Source organism: Leucoraja erinacea, chromosome 3 (genome assembly GCF_028641065.1).
Source record: "Leucoraja erinacea ecotype New England chromosome 3, Leri_hhj_1, whole genome shotgun sequence".
Taxonomy (NCBI): Eukaryota; Metazoa; Chordata; class Chondrichthyes; order Rajiformes; family Rajidae; genus Leucoraja; species Leucoraja erinaceus.
Genome location: NC_073379.1, coordinates 108,144,124 through 108,168,133, shown reverse-complemented (window position 1 = coordinate 108,168,133; position 24,010 = coordinate 108,144,124). Strand labels below are relative to the sequence as shown.

Here is a 24,010-nt window from a genome sequence, read left to right as displayed (position 1 = left end):
GGAATTTCCGGGGAGGGAGAACAGTCACTGGGGGAAGGAGTGATTGAGGGGGTGGGGGGAGGGGGGAGGATGACTGGCAATCACCAAGGCATAGAGTAACAACCGCAGGGAATTCCTGAACCTGCTGGTCCGGGAACAGAGAAACCTGTAGCGCCTCCCAGATGGAAGGAGGGTGAACAATTTGTGGTTGGGGAGAGAGCAGTCTTTGATGAGGCTGCGCTCCCTTCGTAGACATCACCTGCTCTGGACACTCACTGGAGGGGAGTGAGGAACCGGTAATACGTTGGGCAGTTTTCACCACCCTCTGCAGTGTTTTCCAGTCAGAGACAGAGCAGTTGCCATACCATACTGTGATAGTAAGTAACAATGAGTACAGGAGCACCTCAAGGCTGTGTGCTCAGCCCCCTGCTCTACTCACTCTATACTCACCAGTGTAGCCACACACAATGCACATTCCATCTTCAAGTTCACCGATGACACCCCCATTGTTGGACGAATTACAGATGGTGATGAGTCAGAATTATAGAAGTGAGATCGATCGATCGACTGATCAAATGGTGCCAACACAACAACCTGGCACTCAATGTCAGTTAGACCAAGGAACTGATTGTGAACTTTGGAAAGGGATGGGGACCCACAAACCTATCAATATCGACAGGAGTCAGACGATGGTGGAGAAAGTCAAAAGCTTCAAATTCCTGGGCGTATATATTTCTGAAGATCTTTCCTGGACCCAGCACACTGATGCAATTATAAAGAAAGCCCATCAACACCTCTACTTCCTGAGAAGATAACAGAGATTCTGAATGTCAGAGAGGATTCTCTTGAACTTCTACAGTTGTACAGTAGAGAGCATATTGACTGGTTGCATCACAGCCTGGTTTAGCAGCTTGAATGCCCAGGAGCAAAGACTGCAATAAGTTTTGAACACTGCCTAGTCCATGACAGGTTCTGACCTCCCCCACATCAAAGGGATTTACCAGAGTCACTGCCTCAAAAAGGCAGACATCATCATCAGAGACCTACACCACCCTGGCCCCACACTCATTTCACCCCTGCCATCGGGAAGAAGGTACAGGAGCCTCAAAACACTAACTTCCAGGTAGAGGAACAGCTTCTTCCATACAGCCATTGGGCTATTAAACACTAAAACCGCCAAATAAGCTTTGAACTACATCGACTAATATTGATATTATTGCACTTTTGTTTTCATGTGTGCATGTGTATACATACACACATGTGTATATATATAACATATATGTGAGTATGGAACCTTTCTCATTAGATTCAGATTCAGATTCAATTTTAATTGTCATTGTACAGTACAGAGACAACGAAATGCATTTAGCATCTCCCTTGAAGAGCGACATAGCAAACGATTTGAATAAATAATAATAAGTGTAATATAATAAATATATTAATTATATTGTTTACAGTGTACTATGTTTACATATTCTGTTGTGCTGCTGCAAGTAAGAATTTTATTGTTCTATCTGCGACAAGACAATAAAACACTCTTGACTCGACTCTTGACATAGGAAAAACAAGCTTCTGATCGAGCAAAGTCTCGTGATAGAAGTGGTGGGAGTTAACTGCTTGATTAGGTTTACATGTTAGCATTTTTTCCATTTTTTGCAGAATAACTTTTTGCAGTGCTATTTAAAAGTTTTGGTTTCTGTTGCAGAACAATTTGCAAAGTTAACAGTAATATAAATGTTTGTTATGTAATCCGAGTCATGAATAAAACTCTAAACTTGAAAAGAATAAAGCTTTTATTTTCAACACTTCCTCTTGAAAGACAAACACTAGGTTTTAATTTTGGAGAAAGGATGAATTAACAAGTTTTATTTCAGTTTCCACGAACTCACTTCCACATAACAGGTTTCATACAGTCAGATCAGTCTCAATGTGCCCTCGTTAAAACTTGCGTCTGATTTCTTTGCATACTTTCAAGATTTCCGATAGTTTAGGTAAAAAAAATAGACTATTAAATTGGCAGAGGATCTTTCCGTGGTCTGCAGCTTTAGTCGTCCTTTCAAATATTGGGGTTACGTCTCTTCCAGTGAAAGATGCAACTCATTCAATTTGATCGGTTTTGTATAATCGATTTTACAGATTAAGCAGCAAGTTAGAGAAGAACTGCAGCTGCTCCTCCACGACCAGTGTCAAAATGTATGCCGAGCAGTATTTACATGGTATCAATTAGATCATCATCACTCCATTCCTCCTACAAATAAGGTAGAAAAGTTTTAGAATGCCTATTAGGATATCAGACAAATAACAAAAATAAGATGCTAAAACTAAATAAATGTTCAAAGAAAGGAATGGAGATTTAGAAAAAGAAATGCAGAAACAGGACAGGAAAGGGCAGAGTTCAAAAAGCTGAAGTTATAAAACTGGAGATACCAAAAATATTCGGCTGATCAAGCAGCAAATGTGGAACGAAAAACAAAGTTCACATTTCAGGATGATGAACAAAAGTGATAAACTATCAGAAACCCAAAACATTAACACTCTCTCTCCCCCCCTCCCCCCCCAGTTTATGCCTGGGACTTCTAACACTTCATTTTATTCCATTGTCAATACAATGTGACTACATAATACCATCCATTTAGTTAATCTCTCCTTCAATCTTTGGTTGAAAAGTCATGTTAACGTCAAATGCCACACACAGAATTGTTACAAAGAAAATAATACTAACTTCTTCCACTTTTGCTTTTTTAGCGAGTACATCATCTTCCTTGTATCCTTTCCTCTTCCTGCTGTTTCCAACACAGACAAGAAGTAGATTCACATTCAGTGGTGCAGAATATATATAGAATCAGAAATTCATAACACAGAAAAGCCACCGTATCTTCAACCAAAAAAAAGATGGTATTTGTTGATCCATATTCACAACCTTGGTGATAAGATAAATTTAAATGATAAAAAAATACTTACAAATTTGTACCGATACCAAGATCTAAGCTGTGAAAGTGTTCAAGTTTCTGTTTCATAACGTTAACCTCTTCAAGTTTTGGAGGATCATACTTCTTCACCAGGACTTTTACATCTGCACAGGGTTAATTGTGATATTGTTAATATCTCAAGATTCAAAGTCAAAACGACAAAGTAAATCTGGAAATAACAACATTAAACACAAAGCAAATAAACTATTATAATAGACAAAGAAAAAGTAGCAGATAAAGTTTTTTTATAACCATATAACAATTACAGCACGGAAACAGGCCATCTCGGCCCTACAAGTCCGTGCCGAACAACTTTTTTTCCCTTAGTCCCACCTGCCTGCACTCATACCATAACCCTCAATTCCCTTCTCATCCATTTGCCTATCCAATTTATTTTTAAATGATACCAACGAACCTGCCTCCACCACTTCCACTGGAAGCTCATTCCACACCGCTACCACTCTCTGAGTAAAGAAGTTCCCCCTCATATTACCCCTAAACTTCTGTCCCTTAATTCTGAAGTCATGTCCTCTTGTTTGAATCTTCCCTATTCTCAAAGGGAAAAGCTTGTCCACATCAACTCTGTCTATGCCCCTCATCATTTTAAAGACCTCTATCAAGTCCCCCCTTAACCTTCTGCGCTCCAGAGAATAAAGACCTAACTTATTCAACCTTTCTCTGTAACTTAGTTGTTGAAACCCAGGCAACATTCTAGTAAATCTCCTCTGTACTCTCTCTATTTTGTTGACATCCTTCCTATAATTGGGCGACCAAAATTGTACACCATACTCCAGATTTGGTCTCACCAATGCCTTGTACAATTTTAACATTACATCCCAGCTTCTATACTCAATGCTCTGATTTATAAAGGCTAGCATACCAAAAGCTTTCTTTACCACCCTATCTATATGAGATTCCACCTTCAAAGGAACTATGCACGGTTATACCCAGATCCCTCTGTTCAACTGTATTCTTCAATTCCCTGCCATTTACCATGTACGTCCTATTTTGATTTGTCCTACCAAGGTGTAGCACCTCACATTTATCAGCATTAAACTCCATCTGCCATCTTTCAGCCCATTGAAATTTGAAATTATTTCCTTAGTAATTATTTTAAAATAGATCTGTGACAAAAGTAATTAAGTACACAGAACAGCATAGGAACAGGCCCTTCGACTAGGGCTGTGAGCATTATAAAATGTTGCATTGAGGTAAATAGTAATGTTGCTTATGCAACCAATAATGAACCCCAAAGAACATTTCAAGAAGAAATGAGTTCAAATGAATGTTGGCAAAAAAAAAGAGAAACCCTCTGCTACAAACTCTTGTCGAAGCATTGACCAGAAATTTGTTATATAATGGAATTAGAAATTTATCCCCCAAAAATATGAATGTGATGATTGGTATAAGACAAGTTGGAGCTGAGAATTAAAGAGCTGTGCAGCATGGTCTTGTGCAGTAAAATTCCAAAATGGAAAGTCTGCATTATACAAATCTGAACCCAAGTCATAATGTTGTCTGAAGTTTGAGAAATAGATATATTTGGATCAGATATATCCGTGGATATTGCGGGAAACTAGAGAGGAAATTGCGGGAGCCCTGGTTGAAATTTACGAGTCGTCCTTAAATACAGTAGAGTTGCTGGAAGACTGGACGGTGGCAAATGTTGTGCCTCTTTTCAAGAAGGGCTGCATGGAAAATGCTGGGAACTATAGGCCGGTGAGCTTAACATCTGCAGTTGGAAAGTTAAAATATATTAAAAAATTAAAATAGTGTACAAAATCATGAGAAGAATAAATTGGGTAGATCTACTGAGTCTCTTTCCCAGAGTAGGGGAATTGAGGACCAGGAGACATAGGTTCAAGGTGAAGGGGAAAAGAATTAATAGGAATCCAAAGGGTAACTTTTTCACACAAAGGTGGTGGGTTTACGGAACAAGCTGCCAGAGGAGGTAGTTGAGGCTGGGACTATCCCTTCGTTTAAGAAACAGACAGGGACCTGGATAGGACAGGTTGAAGGATATGGACCAAGCACAGGTAAGTGGGAGTAGTTTAGCTGGGACATTGTTGGCCAGTGTGGGCAAGTTGGGCCGAAGGACCTGATCCACATTGTATCACTCTATGACTATATCGCAATACCCCAGTTAACGTACAGTTAATATAACTGCAACCATTACAGAAAAATTACTTACTTCTGAGTGCTTCAATCAATTTTGACAAACATTCTTTGTTATCTTTTAACATGAGGCATTCCATCAAGTAACTGTAGCACCAAATACAAAAATCAAAACAAGCAATTAACTTATCCTGAACGCTTAAAATACAGAATTTAATTGTTGTATACCAGCACAATAGCAACAACAGGAAACAACATTGTTGACAGATCACAAAAAGAAATCCAAAAGAATTTAAGCAGCTCTAATCAGGCATAGCTTAGTTCTTTAAAAAATAGTAACATGGACCATATCTTGAATTGGACACTGTTAGACATTCTTGCAAGTTAGAATTTTGAATATTTCCTTATAAAATGTACAAACAAATTTAACTATATCCGTCAGACTAGAGCCCCTTAAACTCTGTTCAAACTGTACCCTGCTCTATTCAAAAGAACTATGAACTATGAACAATTTAAGTACACAATATCCAATTCCTAAAAATGCTACTTAGAAATGAACTGTGATATCAAGTAATAAAAAAGGAACTGCAGATGCTGCTTTATACCAAAGATAGACACAACATGCCTGAGTAACTCAGTGGGTCTGGCTGCATCCTGACCCGCTGAGTTAATGCAGCATTGTGTGCCTATATTTGGAATATCAAGTACACCTTTTATCCAATCTACACACAGCTCACAGAAACTTTCCAATGGCAGGATTATAAATTCTCAAATCATGTTGCGAAACTAGATTTCTCATTTCTTCAGCACAAACAGAATTTCACTTTAGTCCTCGTTCAATTCAGTTTTGCGCTAGACAAAACAAATATAGCATAGCTATTACAAAGAATGACAAATATTCAAAAAGATGTCTTAGCACGAAATAGTGAAAAAAATGTAAAAGCAGTGAAAGACTTGAAAATTAAAGGGTGGAAGTACCTATCCATATTAATGCCAACTCTGGAAGCACTGAAATGGATGGCTGCTAAGGCTATTTGTGATGGCGTAAAAAGGAGACCAGCATCAGTCATAGTTTCTCTGCTAAGGAATTCATCTGCTGTTTTTCGCAAAACTTCTGGATTTTCAAATGCTGTGTCTCGGGCCTATAGAAAATGTGGAAAAGGATTATTGTCTAAAGAAATACACATCCATAATTATGATTTTTAGTAGTAGTTTTGAATAAGAAATCTATTTTTGATCTGAAAACAAACCATCCTTTTGAGAACATTACAGGCCCCCCCCGCCCCCATCACGTTACAGACATTCGATCAGAAATGCACCCTTCCTGAATTCACAAATCACTACTCAAATTTGAATAATGAATAACATTTACTATCATGGAATACAAAGGGCTTTTGCCATTTACCCAGATGACATGGCTTTGCTATACGGACAATTGAGATTCCAACCGTTTTCCTAGAATGCAACCCTCTTCCCCACCCGCAAATTTGGGGTTGCCTGTACTTTATTTATTAGAAAGTTTTCAATATGCACCTTAATAACTAGCTGCATTATAAAATGTCGATAGAGCTTAAACTTGTGGATAGATTAACAGTGTCCAATTAAATAGTTATGTTGTAATTGTTAGAGAATTTTAAATTAGCAAATAGAGGAAGTGTTTTATATAACCAACATTTTGAAAAGCTGTGGTCCAGTTTGCATTTAAATTAAGTTGAACTGTGGCCGTTCTACCAGGTTTGGGGGGCCTATTCACATAAATTACATAAAATTGCTTAATTTAGACACTTTTTCCTATGAAATTTGCTAGTAATGAAATAATCTTGGGAATTTACTTTTTTTTTTCCTGTAGAGTAGGGACCTACCTCAGAATCTCAAATTAAGTTGAAAGGATATTTTGGAATTATCTGAAATATGAACCTTTAAAACTAGATTTTTATAGTTTAATTCTGAAATTGGATTGAATGAGGAATATTAATCAAGAAAACAAACTGAACCAGAAAGACTCAACTCAAGGCCAAAGAGTGCAGATTTAAATTAACTTATTTTGTTGTTGTGCCAGAAAAAACATGTTTCACAACAATTTTGCTTCTTGCAAGACCTCCAGTGTGAAATATTTGTGTAAAGGTAACAGTGTCCACCAGGTGGCAACACTGCAGCTAATCATCAAAGGAGGTCGTGTTCAAGAAGGAACTGCAGATGCTGGAAGATCGAAGGTACACAAAAATGCTGGAGAAACTCAGCAGGTGCAGCAGCATCTATGGAGCGAAGGAAATAGGTGACGCTTCGGGCCAAAACCCTTCTTCAAAGGAGGTCGTGTTGGCTAAAAGCAGCTGACTTTGGATATTTTATATTTGTTTGTACATATGACCAAGTTATAAGAAAGCATGAAAAAAACAGCTCCAGAAAAGGATACACATTTAAAGGCAAATGCAAAATATTACTTGTCAGGAAACTAGACACAGTTTTGATGGTGCAAAAAAAAAAATAAAGTAACTTGTAGTATAGCTGGTTCTATCCTCAAAAATACCAACATTTAATAAATCAGAGTTCCAGATGAATTTGACAAATATCTCAAAATAATCATATTTCTCTTTTACTTGGGAGTTCTCAACTTGAAAACATTTAAATATAAAGTGTGAACAATCTTTTTAACATTACATAATATGTACATCCAAATATATTTTCCCTTTCCTGCCAGCATGTACACTAATGTATTTGGTAAGGAGGGCAAGCATTAAAATAAAAACAATCTATGGCCATTTTATTACAATATTTTATCTATTCAGTCAGATTACAGGGTCAGCAATATAAACATCGTGAATGCATTGCTGGCAAGCCACAGTAAACATAATTTGCTTCACACCTAGAGGAAGATTTAGCTGGCCTTGGAAATTCATTTTGCCACCTTGACATATCATGTGTAAGCAAGGTTACACAGAAAAGCTGGAGAAACTCAGCGGGTGCAGCAGCATCTATGGAGCGAAGGAAATAGGCAACGTTTCGGGCCGAAACCCTTCTTCAGACTGATCAGGGGTGGGGGTGGGTGGGGACAAGAAAGGGAAAAGGAGGAGTAGCCGGAAGGCTGGAGGGTGGGAGGAGACAGCAGGGGAGCTGAGGAAGGGGAGGAGCCAGCAAGGACTAACAGAAGTGGGAGAAGTGGCTGCTCATGCCCCCGGGGTGAAGACTCCCCAAACGGAATATGAGGTGCTGTTCCTCCAATTTCCGGTGCTGCTCGCTGTGGCCATGGAGGAGACCCAGGACAGAGAGGTCGGAGACGGAGTGGGAGGGGGAGTTGAAGTGCTGAGCCACCGGGAGGTCAGCTAGGTTATTGCGGACCGAGCGGAGGTGTTCGGCGAAGCGATCGCCCAACCTCCGCTTGGTCTCACCGATATAGATCTGCTGACATCTAGAGCAGCGGACACAATAGATGAGGTTGGAAGAGATGCAGGTAAACCTCTGTCGCACCTGGAACGATTGCTTGGGTCCCTGAAAGGAGTTGAGGGGGGAGGTAAAGGGACAAGTGTTGCATCTGCTGCGGCCGCAAGGGAAAGTGCCCGGGGAGGGGGTGGACCGAGAGGGAAGGGAAGAATTGACAAGGGAGTTATGGAGGGAGCGGTCTTTGCGGAAGGCAGATATGGGGGGAGATGGGAAGATGTGGCCAGTAGTGGGGTCACGTTGGAGGTGGCGAAACTGACGGAGGATTATTTTTTGTATGTGATGGCTGGTGGGGTGAAAGGTGAGGACTAGGGGGACTCGGCCCTTGTTGCGAGTGCGGGGATGGGGAGAGAGAGCAGTGTTGCGGGGTATGGAAGAGACCCTGGTGCGAGCCTCATTTATGGTGGAGGAGGGGAACCCCCGTTCCCTGAATAGTGAGGACATTTCAGATGTGGCCGCAGCAGATGCAACACTTGTCCCTTTACCTCCCCCCTCAACTCCTTTCAGGGACCCAAGCAATCGTTCCAGGTGCGACAGAGGTTTACCTGCATCTCTTCCAACCTCATCTATTGCGTCCGCTGCTCTAGATGTCAGCAGATCTATATCGGTGAGACCAAGCGGAGGTTGGGCGATCGCTTCGCCGAACACCTCCGCTCGGTCCGCAATAACCTAGCTGACCTCCCGGTGGCTCAGCACTTCAACTCCCCCTCCCACTCCGTCTCCGACCTCTCTGTCCTGGGTCTCCTCCATGGCCACAGCGAGCAGCACCGGAAATTGGAGGAACAGCACCTCATATTCCGTTTGGGGAGTCTGCACCCCGGGGGCATGAACATCGACTTCTCCCAATTCTGTTAGTCCTTGCTGTCTCCTCCCCTTCCTCAGCTCCCCTGCTGTCTCCTCCCACCCTCCAGCCTTCCGGCTACTCCTCCTTTTCCCTTTCTTGTCCCCACCCACCCCCACCCCTGATCAGTCTGAAGAAGGGTTTCGGCCCGAAACGTTGCCTATTTCCTTCGCTCCATAGATGCTGCTGCACCCGCTGAGTTTCTCCAGCTTTTCTGTGTAACCTTCGATTCTCCAGCATCTGCAGTTCCCTCTTTAACAATCATGTGTAAGCAAGTCTGGCAACCCCAGACTGATTCTACTTTACATTAGATACAAGGGACTGCAGATGATGGAATCTGAAGTACAAAAAAACAAACTGCTGAAGAGCCTCAGAGTCAAGCAGCAGTGGAGGCAACGGGATGGTTGACATTTCAGTTCAAGACCCTGCATCAGTCCTGGATGTTGCTTGACCCATTGAGTTCTTCCAGCAGTTTTTCTTAAATCACACTTCACATTCTGCCTTCAGTGAATGTCAGAAAAACTTATGGCAGGAAGAAGATCCCAAAACATGATTCCTAAGGGAGTTCCAGTTCCTCAAAATTCCTCTGTCCCACATAACCTTTATTCAATTTAATGCAATGCAGAATTCCCAATGGTTTCTAGAAAAATTAGTTCCAAATTTGGCATGGCAGAGAATTTAACTAAAACTAACAGCTCCTCAAAGGCGTTACTCCATTTTGCTCACTGTTCATCCACACACTATCACAGAAAAATGTTGTCTATTTCTCACCTTACATCAATCTACTGATAAAGAATGAACAGATTTCATTTCTCAAATGCAGGAAATTATAGTCTTGTACAAGTCCTACTGGTTTAGTTTGCAATCACAGTATGCCAGCTGTATCTTCATGGATGCATAAATGTATCACAAAATTGCAAATCCTTAAGTAATCCTTACATGTACACTTAGAATGCTTTGGCTTCCAGCATTTAACAACTTTTTGATCATTACGGAATTTTTCAACTACGAGTATGGTTAATCTAATGACATTAGTTGAATCTTGTATGTAAAGATAATCTGGAGGTTTAGAATGCAGATGCAATAACTGATGGCAGAATGTAAATATAGAATATAAAAAGATTGGTTTGGGTGTACAACGAAAAAAAGATTGTTCAAACTGCTAACTGGGTGAAAAGTATTCTGAATTACCACAAATCCAGTCAATCAATGATGACATGGTACCTTTAGATCAATAAGAAATCCCTCAAAAGGTCGGAAGGGGTTGTGGATAATAAGATGAAAGTTCAGCTGCTGAATTAGCAACAGTTCATACTCGAGGATTTGTTCCAGAGCCTTCTCTTGGGCCGCAGGACTTTCCCACAGATTAGCAACAAACTGGGAACTGGAGACGTTAAATTCATCCACTTTACATGCTAAATATACACTTGTTAACCTACATAAAACAGAAAAAGACCAATAAAAGAAGTTCAAAATATCAATTGGATTCCAATGCAACAAATATCCAATTGACCCATTAGATCTTGACGATTCTGAATTTGAGCTCCTTCATCCAATCACACTTCCTGCAAATCCCTTATCTATGCACATATTCAATATTTTGTATTCAATTATCTGATTTTTTACTTTACACAGATTTCTTAAGGCAAAGAATATATTACAGTTCAAGTCCTTCAGAGCAATGTATTAATTCCCATAGCCCTACAAATTACTTTCCCTTATTATTTCAGGACTTTATCTCATGATCTAGAAGCAATGTTCAAGAAGGAACTGCAGATGCTGGAAAATCGAAGGCAGACAAAAATGCTGAAGAAACTTCACTCCATAGATGCTGCCGCACCCGCTGAGTTTCTCCAGCATTTTTGTCTACCTATGATCTTGAAGCAAGGCAAGTAATGTTCTCTTCCTGCAGACGAGGCAATAATACTACAACATATTTAATACTACAGTAGAGGTTGTGCAGAATATTGTCTGGGTTTGGGAGTATTAGCGACAAGGAGACGTTGTTTTTTTTTAAATGCCAGAGGTTCAGGAGAGACCTGACAGAAGTATAGAAATTCTGAGGCATAGATCGGGTAGCCAGTCAGATCCTTTTCCCCCCACTGTGAAATTATCAAAGACTAGAGGGCATGGCTTTAAGGTAAGAAGGACAAAGTTTAAATAAATGTGGAGCAAGTTTTAAAAAAATACAGAGAGAGGGTGGTAGGTGCCTGGAATATGCTGCCAGGTGTCGTGGTAGAGGCAGGTAGGATAATGCAATTTAAAAGCCTTTTAAATAGGTACATGGATATGCAGGGAACGGAGAGACGTGGATCGTGTACAGGCAGATGAGATTAGTTTATCTTGGGATCATGTTTGGCACAGACATTGTGGGCCAAAGGGCCTGCTCCTATGCTGTACTTTTCTATGTTCTAAGTAATTAATAATCTTAATCCAACTGCAAATATTTTACAGTTTCTGCTATTACATCATGGTTTTGAAATTGTTAAGCAGCCATGTTCTGATGGAGGCTACTGGAGCAGCATAGTTCATTCCTACCCAAAATTTGCCCAAGCGCTCAAGGATTTCAAGAGTGTTGCCTCTTACTCCATGGTTTTGAGTATTTACACTTGTGACCTGGCAAATGATATTGGTACATTTGAGCTTTTAATGCTCAATCCATCTCAATTCATCACTTAGTACATATCAAGATTTAACCCCCTATCCGTTTGCAAAACCACTGACTCCACTCATTTTTCATGACATTGGAGTCTGGATAGCCTAGGACTTTCTTTCCTGGAGAATATGATGCTGATTGGTAACTTTGTAAAGGTGCATGAAGTCATGAGGGGCATAGATAATGTGAACAGCCAATCTGTTCCCCGGGGTAGAGCATCTAAAACGCAAGGGCATCGTTTTAAGGCAAGTGGAAAAATATTTAAAAGATTCCAGAGGGCATCCGCTAGCTTGACATGCTAATAATCCAAATTGAGATTCTGCAATTTATTAATGTTACATTTTTATACTATTAGAATATCTTTTAAAGGATAATCCAGGAAGAAAATCTGGTTGCAATAATAACACAAACAATTAAGCACAAGAACAGAAGTTGGTACATACGCAACAGCAACCTAATCAGTCATCATGTATAGTAACTCACATAATTGTCCTGGGATGATATTCCATTAAGGAGTTATTTAAATAAAATCTCTTGAAATACATACTTGCTGTTCCCTAGACAAAAATACAAAGAATGCTCTCAATATCGATCAGCCTTGGAGTTGTGACAATGCCAGAATTAGTATTTTTAACAATGTATACTTAATGTTTTGGAAAATTAAAAACCTAGGCAAATTTAAATACCCAAAATAAGATTATAGTAACTAATAAATTACTTCAATTGAAACTTAAAAGTAATACAAAATAAAGCTGTGCAAACAAAGATCACATTTTATTAGAACAATGTACAGCAGGGGGCCATATACCACATGGTTTGTAAACTGATCACTGTGTCTATACTGTGTCTATACACAATCATTGGCTCTGGAATCATGTACACATATACAGATATAGCTGTTTTAAAAAAAATCAAAGGGGCCAATTTCCTGAGTCTGAATATATGCAGACAACAAATCAGTGGATAATGAAGTGTGTATATTAAGTGTAGATATGTAAATGAAAATATAGCAGAGTTAAAATGTAGAATCGATTACCAGCTCGTATAATCATTCTCAATTCCTGTGCAAATTTAACATCTATATTCTTACCATCACAGATTTGGGCATGGAAGGTTTAAATGCAGAGCAGAAATCCAATAATCGTTTTTCATAGTATTTGCGTAACAATTTTTCTTCATGAGGTTCCAACAATGGTAGAGAATCATTTGGAGAAATCTGTACAGCAAAGCCAAAGTAGTAATTACTGTCAGGTACAACAGCCATGTCCAATACAAAGAAATTATCCTTGCAGCAATAGTTATTGGCCAAATTATTCATTTTCCAAGGTAACATAACCACCACTCTAACGTGCTTCTATAGCCCCTTAAAGCCAAACATCCCAGGATGCTTCTTAGAAGCCTAGCCCTGAATCAAAAATAAGACACCATGTCACAAGCAAATGGAAGAACTAAAGTTTGGTCATTGTTCTAAGGAAAATTGAAGTGATTTAAGAAACATATTCCAAGGCTCAGAGGTCTTTTGCAGTGATTAAATTCAGCAATAAACACAATGGCTAAATTAGAAGGATGCACGTATTTTGCATGGGTACGGGACAGAAAAAGATTACAGAGATTAGGGGAGGTAGGGACACAGACAATATTCTAAAATGAAAGGGAATATTTGAGAGAAATGTTAGTTATTTGAGAAGCAAGGTTAACCAACATGATATAAATTAGAACATAGAATGTAGTTATAGAGATTAAAACAAAAAAGGTCAACCATCATGGATTTGAAATTGCCAAATCTAGAATTAGCCACGACATAGGTGAGACTTCAGCAGCAAGGAAGCTAAGGAAGGTAGTCAATATCATATTGGGTTCAGGTAGCTGAAAATTCAATTCCATATTGCTGTTGCATCAAACACCTGGTTCTGATAGAAAACTAAAACTCATAAATATTTGAATTCACACATTCCAAACAGTGTGCAATGAGTACTCATGTCTCAATTTAAATCACGCTGGAAAAATGAGGGCAGATAAGAGGGGAATACGTCATTGTCTTCCATCAAAGTGTGCTGTGGTGGATGTTTATGTTGATTTTATGTAGTTGTGTATCTTGTTGCTCTTTTGGTATCATTGTAAGGCAAATCAAATTCCTTGTATGTTTTTACATATTTGGCTAATAAATTAATTACAATTTATTTTCATTCACTCATGGAATGCAGATATCACTTGGAATACTGGTATTTTTATTCTCCATTTTGAATTGGCTTTGAACTGAGGAAGCAGTTAACATCCAACCACGTTGGTGGCTCATATCTCGGCTGACTAGATAAGTATGACCATTTGTGCCATTAAATACTCATCAGTGAATTTCATTGTTTCCATTGTTGAGTCTAGTTTTAATTTCATGTTTATTTATTATAACTTTTGAGGAATTAGTGTCTTTCCAATCGAAATCCATACATCTGGATGATAGTAACGCAAGCACAAAGCTGTAATTACAAGTACAGTATAGCTCCATCACAAGTAGCACCATCAATAAAATATAGCTTACTATACTTAAAATCAGCCACAATATTTAAAAAGATGCTCAATGCCCCCAGGGCAACCCGAGACTCAAAATTGAAAAAAAAAGGAATCATTCCTTAAAAATATTGCATATCAAGTATCACATCTGATTATTTCAAAGAATAGATTGAATGCATTTACCGTTACACTTGCCAGAAGTTTGGTCTGAAAAGAATGATTGGCTTCGTTTCTCATATTTTCTAATATTTCTTCACTGTGAAAAATCCAACATTTTTTCTGGGTACTGTTATTAAACATTTTGTAAACATCACTCAATATTCACTCCTGTAACCAAATGAGCAACAGATGAAAAGGTTAACATTCCCAGTATGTTATTATATGCATATATTGGAGACAACCTGTACATCAGCACCTTCTTCTACAAGAGTCCAAGAGTCATACAGAAGGGAAACAGGCCCTTCGGTCCAACTCCTCCCTGCTGACCAAATGCCGCATCTAAGCTAGTCCCATTTACCCATGTTGGTCCATATCCATCTAAATCCTTCCTATCCATATTCCTGTCCCAAGTGCCTTTTAAATGTTTTTATATTACCTGCCTCGCCTATCTCATCTTGCAGCTCGTTCCACATAGTTACCACCCTCTGTGTGGAAAAGTTGCCCCTCAGGTTCCCGGTAAACATTTCCCCTCTCACCTTCGACCTATCTCCTCAACCTTGACTCCCCTACCCTGGGTCAACAACTCTGTGCATTCACCTTATCGGTTGCCCTCATTTTATACTGCTCTATAAGATCACCCCTTTAGCTTTCTACATTCCAAGAAAAAAAACTCCTAGCCTGCCCAACGTCTCCATATAGCTCAAGCCTGCGAGTCCTGGCAAAAACCTTGTAAATCTTCTCTGCACCCTTTCCAGCATTGACATCCTTCCTATCATGAAGTTCCTGCCATGGTTTGACTTCCAAAATAAATATAAATATAATAATAATAATAATAATAATTTTATTTATAGAGCACTTTAAAAACAAACATAGCTGCAACAAAGTGCTGTACATCACTAATCATTGACAAAAAAGTTAATACACACCAAAAATAACAATCAAAAGAAATAGTAGGAAAAGACATGTAAAATAAAGAAACATCAAAAACACCACAAACAGAAGCAAAGCCTCAGGCATGGTCAAAAGCCAGGGAGTACAAATGCGTTTTAACACTGGATTTGAAGATGGACAGTGAGGGGGCCTGTCTGATGTGCAGCGGCAGGGTGTTCCAGAGTGCCGGAGCAGCAACAGAGAAGGCTCTATCCCCTCTGAGCCTCCGACTAGACCTCGGTACCTCCAGGAGCAGCTGACCAGCTGACCTGAGGGACCGGGCAGGAGTGTATGGGTGGAGCAGCTGAGAGAGGTAAGGCGGGGCGAGCCCATTCAGAGATTTAAAAACAAATAACAGTAACTTAAAATGAACCCGAAAGTGCACCAGGAGCCAGTGTAGGGAGGCCAGAATTGGCGATATGTGCTCCCTCTTTCGAGTCCCTGTTAAAAGGCGAGCAGCAGCATTCTGAACCAACTGGAGACGAGCCAGTGAAGAACGAGCAACACCAAAATAGAGCGCGTTACAGTAATCCAGCCTAGATGTAATAAAGGCATGGATTACTGTCTCAAAATGCTGCCGCTCGAGAATGGGCTTCACTTTCGCCAGCTTCCTTAGGTGAAAGAAGCTGGACTTAACCACCGCGCATATTTGGCGATCTAATTTAAAGTCACTGTCCATCCTAAAACCCAGGTTCACAACTGTTGGCTTCACGTACCTTGACAATGGACCTAAATCAACAAATGGAGGTTCACGGCAGCCATTGGGATCAAATAAAATTAGATCAATTTTATGGCATAACTTGCAAATTATCTCTCACTCTTAAACTTTCTACAGATTAATATTTGTAATCTTGCATATCAGAACAGTTTTTCAATATTAGTACAGAGAACTATTCAGCTTCTCCAGTCTATCCTAACTGAAGTCCCCTATTAGTATAGTTATTTCTGGTATATCACTTCCAGCCACCGCAAGGGACAGCATGGTGGTGCACTTGTAGAGCTGCTGCCTCACAGAGCCAGAGACCCAGATTCGATCTAGGGGGCTGTCTGTGTGGAGTTTGCAATTCTCCCCTTGACCATGTGGGGTTTTTTCCCAGATGTTCCGGTTTCCTTCCACATTCCAAATACGTGCAGGTTTGTAGGTTAATTAGCATCTGTAAATCGACCCTCATGTGTAGGATCGAGTTTGTATATGGTTGATCATTGGTCTGCGCGGACTCAGTGGGCCAAAGGGCCTGTTTCCACATTGCATGTCTAAATTAAACAAAACCTTGATTATTTCCTAAAGTATGACACCCAGAACGGGAGAACCATGTTTGATAAAGATTTATCATGACTTCCTCTATCCTGCACTCTATTTCTCCATTTATAATGCCCAGGATCCTTCACCCTTTTATTAAACCAATTTCTCATCCTGCCACTTGCAATAAATTGTGCACTTTTATCCAGAGACCTGTTCTTCTAACCCTTTCAGAATTGTGCCCTCTAGTTGAAAAGCTGCTTCTCATTTTCCCACCAAAATATAACATTCAAGTTATCAGCATTAAATTTCACCCGCCACATCTGCCAATTCACATAGCCTGATCACATCCCCTTGAAGTCTATTAGTATCCTCGCAGCTCATGACATTAACAAGTTTGTTCCATCTGCAAGTTTGGGAATTGTGCCCTCCACACACGTCCAAATCATTAATGTAAAGATAAAGAAAAATAGCAATTACATAGAAACATAAAACATAGAAAATAGGTGCAGGAATAGGCCATTCGGCCCTTCGAGCCTGCACCGCCATTCAATATGATCATGGCTGATCATCCAACTCCGTATCCTGTACCTGCTTTCTCTCCATACCTCCTGATCCCTTTAGCCACAAGGGCCACATCTAACTCCCTCTTAAATATAGCCAATGAACTGGCCTCAACTACATTCTGTGGCAGAGAATTCCAGAGATTCACCACACTCTGTGTAAAAAAATGTTTTTCTCATCTAAGTCCTAGTACTCAATTCTAGTACTATCAGCAGAGATCTCCACTGTACATTTTCCTTCAACCAAAAAATAACATATACCCAATTATTATTTAGCTAATTTTCTATCCAGCTGCAACAGTGTTAATCATTTTATGGATTTAATTTTGGTAACAAACCCAACTTTATGAAATGCCTTTTGGAAATTCAATTATACCACATTAATGGTATTTCCCTCTTCAAGCTTCTCAGTAAATATATTAGAAAAACCCAATCATGTTAGTACAGCATGATTAACTTTAACAATCCATAAGCGCTCTCTCTAATCAATCCACACTTGCGCGAGTAGCTAATTTACTAAAAACACACGAGGTTGCAGAAGCAGAACTCTTGAGCAACTAAAAAAGTGTTGGAGGAGACACACAGAACTGCAGATGCAAGTCTCTGGCATTGTGAGGCAGCAGCTTTACCAACCGTGTCCCATGCTGCCTAAATTCTCCCTTTACTTTCCCCAACAATTTCAGATGTCTCCCATTTGAACCAGCTGATTTATCCACTTGTGAATGTGACTAGTTTTACACAGCACTCGTTCTTTATCAAGTTTCAGCCCATTTTCTGTATTCCTATTTCATCCTCCTTTGCTGAGGCTGCAGTGATATTTTCTTTCTTGGCAACTATGGTGCATCAGTAGAAGCTGATGAGAGTTGTACAGAGCAACAGTTTCTGCAGGGGACGGCACAACGGCAGAGTTGGTTTGGCAGATGAGTAGAGTGACAAAGGAAACAAACGGGTGTCAGATTATGGAGAGAAGAGGAGGAGTGAAGAGGAGGAGTGAAATATAAAGCCAGAGAGAGTGATGTGGGTGGAAAGGAACAGTGAAGAGGGGAGAGGAGATCAAAGGGAAATGAGGGACGGGGACGGTAGAATATTGTGCAAAGCGGCAAGCAGCAATGACTGGGGAGTGGGAGAAATTGGTGTGAACTAGGGTAAGCATGCACACAAGTAAGATATAGGAGATGGGGGGGGGGGGGGCTTACTAGAAATTAGAAAATTCACTGTTCATACCACTGGGTTGCGAGTTATTGACTTGAGGGATATAAAGCATGTGTATGCAGATATGCAGGTTAAGAGTCAATTATCAAGAGTGTTTAAGAGTCAAGGGTCACAGTGGCGTAGCGGTAGAGTTGCTGCCTTACACTGGCGGTGATCCAGGTTCGGGTCTATGGGTGCTGTCTGTACAGTTTGTACGTTCTCCCCGTGACCAAAGAGATGAGCAGAAATGTATTTAGTCAGAGGGTGGTTAATTTGTAGAATTCATTGCCACAGACTGCTATGGAGGCCATCATTTGGTATTTTTAAGGCAGAGATTGACAGATTCTTGATCAGTAAAGGGGGGGGTCATGGGTTCTAGGGTTAAGGCAGGAGGACGGGGTTGAGGGGGAAAGATAGCTCATGATTGAATGGCCTAATTCTGCACCTAGAACTTATGAACATGACCAATTGGGTTTACTCCAGGTGCTCCAGTTTTCAAGACATTCTACCACTTTCAAGACATACAGGTTAGTAGATTCATTGGCTTCGGTAAAAATCATAAATTGTCCTTAGTGTGTAGGATAGTGTTATTGTATGGGGTGATCGCTGGTCGGCGCGGACTTGTTTTCCCACGGTATCTCTAAAATTACAAAAAAAACAAAAGATGGACTGCGGGATATAGCTGTCAAACCTTACAGGACACAAGACACTGCAAATATTGGAATCCTGAAACAAACTCAGCAGATCAGACAGCATCTCCTGCAGAGTTCCTCCAGCAGTTTGTCCAAATTTAGTCATCTTTGGGGGGAGAGGCACGTTAGGATCCAGGAGCTGGAACTTTCCACTGTAGACATTAGCATGCTCAATGGATGGACTGTAAACGCCCATCTCACCAGGGACTAACTCTACTGAACGTTTTCCTTCCATTATTTATTATGTAAAAGAATATGTGTGTTATGATTGTTTATAATTTGTTTGGTTGTTTTGTTGTTTGTCTTTTGCACAAAAGTCCGCAAGCATTGCCACTTTCATTTCACTGCACATCTCGTATGTGTATGTGACAAATAAACTTGACTTGACTTGACAATTAATGAAAAAATACCTCAGGCCTTTCGACCCACTGACCATCGATCACCCATTCATACCAGCTCTATGTTATCCACTTTTGCATCCACTCTCTACACACTAGGGACAATTTACATTGAGGCCAAATAATCTACAATCTACAATGGGCAAACTCCACACAGGCAGCACCAGAGGTCAAAATCAAAATCTGACACTGAGGCAGTAGCTATACCCCAGGATTCCAGTCCAATCACAATAATTACTCTTGAAACAGTTGAGTTATTTAAAACAATCCAATAATTTCATGGTTGTCATTATTAACTTAGTTCCATTTTTTCACTGAATTCAAGCTCCCTAGTTATTATATAAAATGTATACAAGTCAAAAAGTGTAAAACCTATTCAGACATTCTGAGGTGATATACCAGAAGAAGGGAGAAAGCAAGGACTACCTGAAATTGGAGAAGTCAATGTTCATATGCTGGGGTGTAAATTACCCAAGCAAAATAAGTAGGGCAGCTCCTCCAATTTGCTATGGGACTCACTCTGGCCATGGGCGAGGCCCAGGAGAAAGTCAGATTCAGAATGGGAGGGGGAGTTGAAGTGCTGAGCCACCGGGAGATCAGGTTGGTTATTGCAAACCGAGCGGAGGTGTTGGGCGAAGCGATCGGCAAGCCTGCGCTTGGTCTCACCGATGTAGGGCAGCTGACACCTAGAGCAGCGGATGCAATAGGTGAGCTTGGAGGAGGAGCAGGTGAACCGCTGCCTCAACTTGGGTCCTTGGATGGAGTCGAGGGGGAGGTAAAGCGACAAGTGTAGCATTTCCTGCGGTTGCAAGGTAAAGTACCGGGGGAGGGGGTGGGAAGGGACAAATTGACCAGGGAGTTATGGAGGGAACGGTCTCCACGGAAAGCCAAATGGGGAGGAGATGGGAAGATGTGGCCAGTGGTGGGATCCCGTTGGAGGTGGCGAAAATGTCGGAGGATTATCTGTTGTATATGACGGCTGGTAGGGTGGAAGGCGAGGACAAAGGGGACTGTCCTTGTTACGATGAGGAATGGGGAGTGAGAGCGGAGCTACAGGATCCAGAGGAGACCCTGGCGAGAGCTTCATCTATAGTCGAAGATGGGAACCCCCGTTCCCTAAAGAACGAGGACATCTCTGATGCCCTGGATCGGAACACCTCATCCTGGGTGCAGATGAGCTGTAGACGGAGGAATTGGGAGTGGGGGGGGGGGAGATAGAGTACTTACAGGAAGCAGGGTAGGAAGAAATGTAGTTCAGATAGTCATGGGAGTCAGTGGGTTTGTAGTAATTCCGCAAATTGGAGGAGCAGCACCTCACATTTCGCCAGGGTAGTTTACACCCCAGCGGTCCGAACAGTGACTTCTCCAATTGCTGCCTCACCCGCTGAGTTTCTCCAGCATTTTTGTCTGCCTTCAATTTTTCCAGCATCTGCAGTTCTTTCTTAAGCAACTAGATGATGATGTTAGGTTTGTTTACAGAGTATCAAGAAATTTTACAGAATTACTTTTCACAAATGCCAGGTAGGTAAAAATGCTGGAGAAACTCAGCTGGTGAGGCAGCATCTATGGAGCAATGGAATGGGTGACGTTTCGGATCGAGACTCTTCTTCAGACTGATGTGGGGGTGGGGGGGCGGCGGGAAGAAGAAAGGTAGAAGCGGAGGCAGTGGGCTGTGAGAGAGCTGGGAAGGGGAGGGGAAAGAGGGAGAAACCAAGGACTACCTGAAATTGGAGAAGTCAATGTTCATACCGCTGGGGTGTAAACTGCCCAAGTGAAATATGAGGTGCTGCTCCTCCAATTTACGGTGGGACTCACTCTGGCCATGGAGGAGGCCCAGGACAGTAAGGTCGGATTCGGAATGGGAGGGGAAGTGCTGATCCATCGGGAGATCAGGTGGACTATTGCGAACTGAGCAGAGGCGTTGGGCGAAGCGATCGCCAAACCTACACTTGGACTCACCGACGTAGAGCAGCTGACACCTAGAGCAGCGGATGCAATAGATGAGGTTGGAGGAGGTACAGATGAATCTCTGCCGCACCTGGAAAGACTGTTTGGCGACATGCAGAGTACTGCCCTGCCGACTACATATTCAGAAGGTTTAGGTCCTTGGATGGAGTCGGGAGGGGGGGGCAAAGCGCTTTAAAATAAATGCTACTTGTTGCTTTACCTCCCCCCTTGACTCCATCCAAGGACCCAAGCAGTCTGTCCAGGTGCGGCAGAGGTTCACCTGCACCTCCTCCAACCTCATCTATTGCATCTGCTGCTCTAGGTGACAGTTGTTCTACATCGGTGAGACCAAGCGTAGGCTTGGCGATCGCTTCGCACAACACCTCCGCTTGGTTCGCAATAACCAACCTGATATCCCGTTGGCTCAGCACTTCAACTCCCCCTCCCATTCAGAATCCGCCCTTTCTGTCCTGGGCCTCCTCCATGGACAGAGTGAGGCCCACCGTAAATTGGAGGAGCAGCGCCTCATATTTCGCTTGGGTAGTTCAAACCCCAGCTGTATGAACATTGACTTCTCCAATTTTGAATTTTCCTTTCTTTCTCCCTCTCTCCTCTTCCCATCTCTACTCTCCCACAGCCCACTGTGTCCACCTCTTCCTTTCTTCCCCCCACCCCCACATCAGTCTGAAGAAGGGTCTAGACCCGAAACGTCACCTATTATTCCTTTGCTCCACAGATGCTGCCTCACCTGCTGAGTTTCTCCAGCATTTTGATCTACCTTCGGCTTTTCCAGCATCTTTAACAAATGCCAGGTTGACACAAGATGCTGGACGTTTCTGAATCGAGTCCCTTCTTCAGACAAATGGTCTTGGCTTAAGCAAAGTACTATCTGAAGATGGGTCTCGGCCCCGAAACATCACCCATTCCTTCTCTCCAACGATGCTGCCTGTCCCGCCTAGTTACTCCAGCACTTTGTGTCTCCCTTCGGTTTAAAGCAGCATCTGCAGTTCCTTCCTGCACAATTTAACCACGATGCGGCATCGGTGTTACAGGGGGGAAGCTGTGGGTGATGCACGCTCAGCCGACATGTTGCAAGGCTCCACCTCAGCTCAGCTCAGCTCCAGGCAACGTTAAACAAAATGGTTCATTTGCAACCTTTACTTCAGCCTTTGATCATACCTTGCTGTTGCCGTGCCCTTGCCGTGCTGTCCCTCCTCCCGCCGAGCTCGCTAGCTAGCTCTCTGTTGTCGCTCTGTTGTCCGTCACCCCCCCCCCCCCCCCCCCCCTGGCCCGCCCAGCCCGCGACCACGTGACCATGCCACAGGCGCCCGACCAACCGGAGAGCGCCAGGTGACGTCAGGGGGCGGGGCCGGGCTGGGCGGGAAGGGAGGCCTCGCGCGAGGTCTCGGGAGCCATCTTTGGTTTGGAACGCGGGCTGCGGTTTAAACTTCAAACTGAAGGGCCGCGTGGCCTCAGGCAACGTCTTCGCCAAAGATCTTCTAGCGGAGCAGGAGGGTCTGGACCAAAGATCTTATAGCGGAGCAGGAGGGTCTGGACCAAAGATCTTATAGCGGAGCAGGAGGGTCTGGACCAAAGATCTTATAGCGGAGCAGGAGGGTCTGGACCAGAAACGTCTCCCATTCCTTCTCTCCAGAGATGCTGCTGCCTGTCCCGCTGAGTTACTCCAGCGTTTTCAAGTTCAAGTGAGTTTATTGTCATGTGTCCCTGTATAGGACAATTAAATTCTTGCTTTGCATAAGCACACAGAAAATAGTAGGCATTTACTACAAAACAGATAAATGTGTCTATATACCATGATATAAATATATACACACATGAATAAATAAACTGATAAAGTGCAAATAACAGATAATGGGTTATTAATAATCAGAGTTTTGTCCGAGCCAGGTTTAATAGCCTGATGGCTGTGGGGAAGTAGCTATTCCTGAACCTGGTCGTTACAGTCTTCAGGCTCCTGTACCTTCTACCTGAAGGTGGCAGGGAGATGAGTGTGTGGCCAGGATGGTGTGGGTCTTTGATGATACTGCCAGCCTTTTTGAGGCAGCGACTGCGATAAATCCCCTCGATGGAAGGAAGGTCAGAGCCGATGATGGACTGGGCAGTGTTTACTACTTTTTGTAGTCTTTTCCTCTCCAGGGCGCTCAAATTGCCGAACCAAGCCACGATGCAACCGGTCAGCATGCGCTCTACTGTACACCTGTAGAAGTTAGAGAGAGTCTTCCTTGACAAACCGACTCTCCATAATCTTCTCAGGAAGTAGAGGCGCTGTTGAGCTTTATGATAATTGCGTTAGTTGTCTCGGACCAGGAAAGATCTTCAGTGCAGTGTACTGCTGGTGCTTCATCATTGCCTCATCACCGGCATGG

The 24,010-nt window shown here is 42.0% G+C and overlaps 1 protein-coding gene across 1 annotated transcript; it reads right to left on the bottom strand.

The window, feature by feature from the left end:
* Positions 1-1,754: 1,754 nt before the first annotated feature.
* Positions 1,755-22,862, bottom strand: ccnh (cyclin H). Its single transcript, XM_055633378.1, has 10 exons — positions 22,803-22,862; positions 14,687-14,830; positions 13,086-13,211; positions 12,479-12,552; positions 10,564-10,774; positions 6,042-6,205; positions 5,140-5,210; positions 2,941-3,052; positions 2,702-2,762; positions 1,755-2,227 (listed from the first exon to the last, which is right to left on the bottom strand). The coding sequence occupies exons 2-10, from the start codon at positions 14,801-14,803 to the stop codon at positions 2,189-2,191; spliced, it is 975 nt and encodes a 324-aa protein (XP_055489353.1). The 5' UTR covers positions 14,804-14,830; positions 22,803-22,862; the 3' UTR covers positions 1,755-2,188.
* Positions 22,863-24,010: the final 1,148 nt, after the last annotated feature.